Source organism: Coloeus monedula, assembly GCF_965178545.1.
Source record: "Coloeus monedula genome assembly, contig: HAP1_SCAFFOLD_573, whole genome shotgun sequence".
In the NCBI taxonomy this organism is placed as follows: domain Eukaryota; kingdom Metazoa; phylum Chordata; class Aves; order Passeriformes; family Corvidae; genus Coloeus; species Coloeus monedula.
The window spans coordinates 9,629-17,812 of NW_028120391.1; the positions used below are offsets into that span (position 1 = coordinate 9,629).

The window sequence follows — 8,184 nt, forward strand, 5'->3', positions numbered from 1 at the left end:
GCAGATTGATTACATCACACTGCCTCAAACCCGCCAAGGCAAGCGCTGTGTGCTCACAATGGTAGAAGGCACCACAGGATGGCTGGAGACCTACCCTGTGCCTCACGCTACTGCCCGGAACACCATCCTGGGCCTGGAAAAGCAAGTCCTTTGGAGGCATGGCACCCCTGAGAGAATTGAATTTGACAATGGGAGTCATTTTAAGAACAGCCTTATTAACACCTGGGCTAGAGAACATGGCACTGAGTGGGTGTACCACATCCCTTACCATGCACCAGCTGCAGGCAAAGTGGAACGGTGCCATGGATTGTTGAAAACCACCTTGAAGGCACTGGGTGGGGGAACTTTCAAAAATTGGGAACAGAATCTGGCAAAGGCCACCTGGTTAGTTAACACTCGAGGTTCCACCGATAGAGCTGGTCCAGCCCAATCTGAATCCCTGCATACAGCAGATGGAGATAAGGCCCCAGTAGTGCATGTCAGAGGTCTGTTAGGAAAGACTGTGGGGATGAATTCTGCCTCGAGTACAGACAAACCCATCCACGGGGTTGTCTTTGCTCAGGGACCTGGTTGCACATGGTGGGTAATGCAGAAAGATGGAACAACACGTTGTGTACCACAGGGAGATCAGATTGTTGGGTGAAAACCACCTGCAGTGTGAAATGCCTGGGTACCCCTGCTTGCTGAGGGTCACTGTCACTGTTCGTACATAGCTGTATATATATATGTATATGTATATGTATTGATGTGTGTGTGTAGAGTTAGAATATCTTAGTTTGGGCATTGAGCCAATGATATGGGATAAGGGGTGGAATGTCTTGGGGTGACTTTATGATGCATATCCCATATCACTGCCCTATGCCCAGAAATTAATTTTTGTGCCTTTTTATGCCTCTAAACTGAGCCTGAGAGAGGGAAGGAAAAACTGAGCAAAACTTTTTCAAAGCAGTTTGCAGCTTGTTCAGGGTCACACAGAGATAGGGACTTTCTTTTTCCCAGCTACAGCAGGGGAGGGAGGAGGCACCCAGCTTGCTGCTTCCCTGGTCAGCTTTTGGCCAGTTCTTCAGCTTCTTTTTCTCCAAAGGGAGACTGAGAGCTGAATTTTTTTTCCTTCCCTGGAATTCTGGATTTTCTTCCTTTTCTGATGGCCTACTTCAATATCAGAGCACATCGGGAGGACTTTCCACCGGGCACAGAGGGCCTGGCCCTGGGCCAAGCCCCAGCTCCGAGGAGACCAAAGGGAGGACTCTGACACTGTCACAGGTTTTTTCTCCACAGTGAGAGATTTTATTATTTAGCATTATTTTCCTTTTCCTGTGTGTTTGTTAAATCAATAGTTATTATCTCCTTCACTTTCCTTTGAGGAAAATTTATTTTTTCCCGAACCAGGTTCGGGGGAGGGGTGGTTGTGCCTTCTCTCAGAGGATATCTTTCTAAATTGGGCAAAACCGGCCCATATGCAAAGGAACCAAACTTACAAAAGTGTGAAGAACTCGTGACCTGTTGTCCATCTTGGGGTCCCTCTTGGCAGTAGCCTCTGGCTACCCTGGGTGTACCTTTGAAGGCCTTTCAAATAAATACCTACCTTTATTCCCTTATTCTGGTCTAGCCTCTGTTTTTAGGTGGCCTCTCAAGGCATCAGCAGGGGCTGCGATCCCACACTTGTGGGGACCAGAACCGCCCCCAGGATCCCAACACTGCCTGACAGCGCTCCGGACACCGGGATGGCCGCGCGTCCGAGTCTCGGCCACCGTGCTGCTGCTTCCTTTGCTCATAGACACACCCAGAGGCCACTGTTAAGCCCGGATGGTCTCTGGTTCTGCCCTCTTCCTGATCCCGGGCAGGGATGCAGCACTGCTGCGCTTTCAGGAAGCTGCTCTTGAAAACTTCCAGCATTCCAAGCTCCTTTGCCCTCCATGGAGGCTTGCCACGGAATCCCTCACAGCTGCCTCCGGAGCATCCTCCTGTTGGCTGTTCTAAAATCCAGGGCCTTCAGGGTGCTCAGCAAGACCTCTGACTCCACAGTGTTGTGGAACTGGACCTTCAGGACAGGGACCTTTCCAGCCTGAGCTGCCCTCGTTCCTCTGTGTCTCTGCACAAAACATGGCATGATGTGGATACAAAAATGCTGCTAGCAAGGATTTTCTTGCTGTTTTCTAAGCCTGTGAGAGACTTTTCTCTCTCACAGAAGAGGTAGCAGAGTTATGTAAACAACCAAACAGCTGCAGCCTTGAGAAGTCTTGTTTATAGTACAGTAGAAAATATTTTGACAATGGATGCTTTAGGATTTTAGCCAATCACCCCAAGGGGTGGCTGATCCTTTGTCCAATTAGACTATGAAGAAAAAAGTCTATAAAAGAGTTTGTAAAATAATTAAATAAATCAATCTTGCTGCACAGTTCCTGCCTGCTGGATCTTCTCTCCTCCTCCCTACGGCTGCGGGACACGGTGATATTCCCTAGGGTTGCAGTAATAGCACGGAAGAGAGCGGCAGGAGGGGCCTGTGTGTCCCAGGGCTCAGGTTTTGGGCCGCTTCAGCACCACAGAGATGCAGGTCAAGTGAAGAAGCCAAACTGTTTGTTAATAGGAGGCGAAGCGAAGGGATGAGCTGGGAGGGAAAAAGGGGATGGGCAGGGTCTGAGGGCTGGAGGGATGGAGCTGTCAAAAGGGAGGGAGAGGGCAGGAGCTATGGGAGCTTTCCACAGGCTCAGCTGTGACCAGCATCAGCTGTGCCTGGAGCTCCAGCTGCTCTACTCTAGTCTCCAGATGGTCTCATCTTCCAGGATATCTGGAGGGCTTAAAGGGACTCTGGTTCTGAGCCAGCAGATGAACGTAGTTCAGCAGCTCTTTCCTTGAATATTTTCTGAACTACGATGTTTGTCTGGGAAGGGCTGTCGTCTCTCCTCAGGGCTTGAAGGGCTGGAAGAGACAGGAACAGAGCCACGGTCAGAGCCTGGATCTGCGGGAATCCAAGCAGACCTTCCTGCCAGGGCCATCTCACCCAGCTCCTGCCATGGCCAGAAGACAGCAGGGGCCAAGGAGATCAGCCAGAAGGTGCTGGCCATGAAGCTCCCCACCGTGTCCCTGAAACCTCTCTGTGCTCTGCCCACGTCACCCCGAGTCCACACTTGGAGCAAAGCCCCCACAGCCAGGGCAGGGATTGCGGCTCCCGAGCCAGGCATTGCAGCTCGCCCCCGCCAGCCCCCGCTGCCAGCCCGCTGCCCTCACTCACCCTCACTGAGGACCTGGAGCTCTTCCTTGTGCCCCCTCAAGAACACCCTGGCAGTCCCTGGGAGCACAGAGGCGGTCACGGCCCCGCGGCACGGCTCCCTCGCAGCGGCGCTGCCAGCCCCGTGGCCACACGCTCTCCTGCCCCGGCAGGGCTCAGCCCGGGCCCTCGCCGCATCCTGACGCCCGAGGGCACGGCTGCGAGAGGGCGGCAGCGGCCCCGAGGGCAGGCGGGGCTCCACGGCCCCGGGCCCGGATCCCCCTGCCGGGGCAGCAGCCGGGGCTGGGGCCGAGCTGCGGCGGGGCGGGGAGGGGCCCCGGGCCCGTGGCTCACCGATGAACCTGACGGCCGCCTCTCGCAGCGACTCCTGCGGGCTCTCCACGAACGGCAGCGCCTGGTGCAGGCGCTCGGCCGCTCGGCTCCTGTCCTCTGCCAGCTGCAGAGAGCGCCAGGAGGGAAGGGTTGGCGCGGGCTCAGCCCCTTGGCCGGGCTCTCTGCGCCCAGCCCTGGCCTCCCGTGCCCGCACGGCCCCGAGGCCCGGCCAGCAGCCGCTGGCGCCGGGCTCTGGAGGGGGCCGAGGGCCGGCTGCTGCCCGGGGAGCCGCGGTGCCGCCCCGCGCCACAGCCCAGCGGGGCCGGGGCTCCATCGGCTCCCGGCTCGGGGCCACAGGAGCCTGGAGCAGAGCCCGGGGAAGGGAGCAGCGTGTGGGGCGCAGGCTGGCGCCCCTGGTGCAGCACTGGGCAGGGGCACAGCTGCCAGCCCCACACACTGGGCTTCTCCAGGCTGTGCCTCAGGCTTCTCCAGTCAGGCTTTACCAGGCACTCGGCGAACGTCAACAGCTGCTCCTTCTTCAGCAGTTGCTTGAGATTCCTCCTCTTCAGGAACCCGGCCGCACAAAGAAGAGTTTCCATCGAGGCCTGGAGAGCAGCAGAGGCACAGAGATGGCACCGCAGCCCAGGGCACAGGACTCGTGTCCCTGTTCCAAGGCCAGGAGGATGCTGGAGCCCAGGAGGTACCAGGGCAGGAGGCAGCTGAGCCCCGTCCTTGGGATGCAGCAGCATCACACAAAACCTCACCTCTGCCACGTGGCGGTTCTCCTCATGGCAGTGCAAGAAGAGCAGGAGCAGGCTCTGGCTCACAATCCTCTCCAGGGGCTTTTTTCCCTCCTCCACTACCAACTCCATCACCTTGCCGAAGAGGTGAATGGAGAACAGCTGCACATGGCTGTTGTCCTGGTGGAAAAAGATAAGACTCTAAGACCAATTACTCCAGGTTCCCCAAGGAAAAGGCCTGAAAATCCATAAGGCTTGAAGTTTTGCAGGTAGCACCCCAGCCTATGGCTGGGGGCACAGAGCCTTACATTTTCAAAGAGTGGCAGGAGCGCCTCAGCCAGTTTCGGGGCGGTGGTGCTGGATACCAGGATGTCTTTGTTCTCCAGCACATTCATGAACACAGAGAGGGACATCCTGACCACCTCTCCATCTGCATCACCCAGCAGCTCCACAAGCCGTTGGGACAGGCTGCCCATTCTTCTGGCCTGTGTGGAACACAAGGCTGTGCTGTGAAGCCATGAACGGCTGCACTGCCTACACCACCCTGGCCCTGCAAGCCCACCCTGCTGCCGCAGGGCCCAGAGGCCAAAGGCCTGTCCTGAAGCACTGGGGCAGCTGAGCCGGGAGGCAGGAGAGCTGGGAGCAGCTGCCTCAGCTCCTGAAGCCCAGCCAAGCCCATGTGACTGCTTTCCCCAGCGCAGCTTCAGCCGCTGCCGCCTTCTCACCATCGCGGGATCCTTGCTGAGCACCACGAGGCCTCTGAGTGCCAGGCGACATCTCTGCCTGCACTCGCTCAGCAGGTACCTGGACATCATCTCCAGGACACTGTCACCGCATTCCCTCAAGTCCAGGCACTCGAGGAGCTGAAAGGCACAGGGCAGTGACAGGGGAGCCGGCCGGCAGGAGCCCGGAACCGCCCAGGGCTGGGCCCAGGCAGCAGCGCAGGGCGCGGGCACGTCCCAGGCAGCTGCGGCTACGAGAGGGCAGAGAGGCGGGAGGCAGCTCAGCGAGGCAGCACTGGCCGTCAGGCTCACCTCCACAAGGAATGCCAGGAAGGGCAGATCCCAGCGTGGCTCCTCCCTGCTCAGCAGCCCAAGCAGGCGGAGTGCAATCCCAGCACACATGGGAAGGGAGACCCGGCGCATCTCTCTGGCAGAGGGAAAAAGGCATCAAGGCTGTGAGCTGGGGGGGCAAACATCTCCCAGGACTGACTCACAGAGGTCTGGTCTTTCCCCAGCATCCCTGCAGGGGATGTGGGTGCTCTGGGAGGTGGCTGCTCCTGAGCACCCTTCTCCAGCCTTTTCCAGCGTCCTTGGCCATCCCTCATTGACCAGGCCCTCTGGCCCATGGCCACAAGGACTGTGTGGGGCACCGCGGGCACAGGGCACAAGTGCCGGGGGCAGTGGGGAGAAGGGGGTCTCACCTGGCCAGCAGCCCCACTGCATAGTGCTGGGTGTCAGCACACAGCAGCGTGTCCCAGCCACGCTTGCGCTCCATCGCCACCACCTCATTGTCACAGCGCAGTCGACAGAGCAGAGCCTTCATGGCCTGCACTGCAAACCTGTGTGCAGAGCAAAGCCCAGGTCACACTGGGAGCACTGGCGCTGGCCACAAGGGCATGGGAAGGACAGGAGGACTGGGACCTGTTGGGGTTGCTGGGAAGGCGGTGTTCCTCCCGGCACGCTCTCCAGAAGTGATCAACTTCCTCTGGCATCTGCTGTGTGGTGATGACAACATGGGAGAGCAGAGCCACAAAGATGCGGGAGGAGTAAAGGTTCACTGCCTCGTGGCACCGAGGCACCTGGACAATCACCCACAGCCCCAGAGTTGCCTGCAAAAGAAGCAGCCCGAGACAGCGCTCGGTGCCGAGCTGTCCATGTGGCAGGGCCCGAGGGGAGACGCAGGGGGAGCACCGGGCCTGGTGCCCCCTGAGCCTGCCCCTAGCCCAGGTTTCACCCAGTGCTTGAGGCAGGGAGAGGATGGAGAGCTGCTGGAGCGGCAGCTTGGGGGCAAGCAAAGGCCAGTTCCAGAAACTCACAGCCAGGGCGAGGACAGGTGTGTCGTCCCCATCAGAGGTGCACATGCTGTGCAGAGGCCAGTCCTCCATCACACAGAGCAGTGTTGGCAGCACCTTCTCCAGTGTGCTGCCTGACAAGCCTAGGAGTCTCCACATCATTGTGGCAGCTCTGTGGGATCGGAGCTCTGAGTCAGGGGCGTCTCAGTCACAGTACCATGCCCTGTGCAGCCGTGGGGGCCCAGGTGACAGAGCCCCGGTGCCCTGAGGGGCAGGGAGGGAGCATGGCAGCAGGCTCAGGAAACAGAGGGGCCCGAGGGTCCTGCAGCTCTCCGCCTGTCTGGCAGACCCCATTGGACAGGCGGCACAGGGCGATGGGCCCTAAGGGCTGGTGAGCCCTGAGCTCTCAAGGCAGCTGGGCCCCGTACCTGTCGCATGATGGGGCACAGCGCAGGAGGGTCAGCACCACATCAGCGGGGTGCTCTTCAGCCAGCCTCAGAAGGTTAAAGCCCAGCCTGGCACCCACAGTGACATGGGACCCGAGACTCTGGTGAATGTTCCTCACCGTGGCTGGCACCTGGAGGAGGCATGGGGAAGACTTGGAGCACTGTCCAAGGGAGCAACTTCCCCAGCTGCCCCCAAGAAATGCTTCCCTTCTCGACTCACTGTTCTGGTCTCAAAGGCTGAGGGGGCCCACCAGCCGTGGCTTGAGGGGGCACACAATCCTTGGAGTCTCCAGCCCTGACCCCAGGCTGCTTACCTGCTGCTGAGAAGAATCAGCACTCTCCTTGAAATAACCCAGTTCAGGAGCATGAATCCCAGTGGGAATGGGCGTAGTGTCAGTATTTGGGATGCCCTGAGTCTCTCCGGTGTCGGTGTTTGTGATGGCCATGTCCTCAGTCACTGCCATGTCAGTCTTCACCGTGTGATCATTCATTGGACTGTCAGAGTCTTCTGAGGGTGCAGTGATATCTGTGCTGACATCAGGCTCTGCCTGGAGCTCGGTCAGCCCAGAGTCAGGCTCAGCTGTGCCCTCAGTTGCTGTGGTGCTGGTCTTTCCACGCCAAATGTGGATGAACTTCCGGAACATCTGCAGGAGAACAAAGGACAGGGAAGGGAGGGATGTTCCAAGGGGTGCTCCAGGCACGGTGCTCGGCTGAGCAGCGACAGCAGGCCCAGCCCAGGTGGGGATGGCTGCAGGTACCTGCACTGTTCTCCGGAAGCGGCCGTGGGCACGGTCCTGCTCTTGTGTCCGGTCCGGGGCTGCATCTGGCAAAGAGCGAGCGCAGCCAGAGCTGAGGGGCTGCAGGAGAGGCCGGAGAACGCAGCCCAGCCCTGCGCTCCCCAGGCAGGGACAGCCCCGGGATGCCCAGGGGATGGAGCACGGCTGCTGCAGAGGGTCTGGCCCGGCCCCTCTTCCATCCTATCCATGGGCCTGTTCTCCAGGGACGCGACGGGATGGGACGGGACAGGACGGGACGGGGTGGGGTGGGATGGGATGGGATGGGATGGGATGGGATGGCGCCAAGCTGGCTGCCACCATCAGCCCTGTGGCCCAGCTCTGTCACTCACCGTCCTGCCGTGGCTGGAACTGCTCCAGCTCTTCGGGCTGTTGTGCTGGGGCAGCTCCAGGGCCTTTTTTCCCCCTGAACACCTTGAACAGGCGATGGAATCTGCCCGCCATGCCACAGTCTGGCCTCGAGGGCACCTTCAAGAGAGATTCCTTGGGAAAGCTCTGAGTGAACAAGTCCTGCACTTGTGCCTTGAAGGCACCAGCAGCAGAGAAGCCTCAGGAAGGCTACAGGACAGCAAGTCCTGCAGCCTGGTCTCAGAGGGCTCCTGCCACAAGGACAGGAGACTCCTCATCAAGGATTGTGGTCAGCAAAGCC

General features: G+C 59.2%; 1 protein-coding gene across 1 annotated transcript; it reads right to left on the bottom strand.

Annotated features, from left to right (window-relative positions):
- Nucleotides 1-3,562: 3,562 nt before the first annotated feature.
- On the bottom strand, nucleotides 3,563-7,979 carry LOC309585842 (maestro heat-like repeat-containing protein family member 7; the record flags this gene model as incomplete). Its single annotated transcript, XM_082303678.1, has 13 exons — nucleotides 3,563-3,665; nucleotides 4,045-4,146; nucleotides 4,306-4,461; nucleotides 4,590-4,766; nucleotides 5,007-5,144; nucleotides 5,316-5,430; nucleotides 5,705-5,842; nucleotides 5,925-6,112; nucleotides 6,320-6,467; nucleotides 6,724-6,872; nucleotides 7,056-7,385; nucleotides 7,500-7,564; nucleotides 7,868-7,979. Coding segments are annotated over 13 exons (1,921 nt in total), but the record flags the coding sequence as incomplete, so codon positions are not given.
- Between the last annotated feature and the right edge of the window lie 205 nt (nucleotides 7,980-8,184).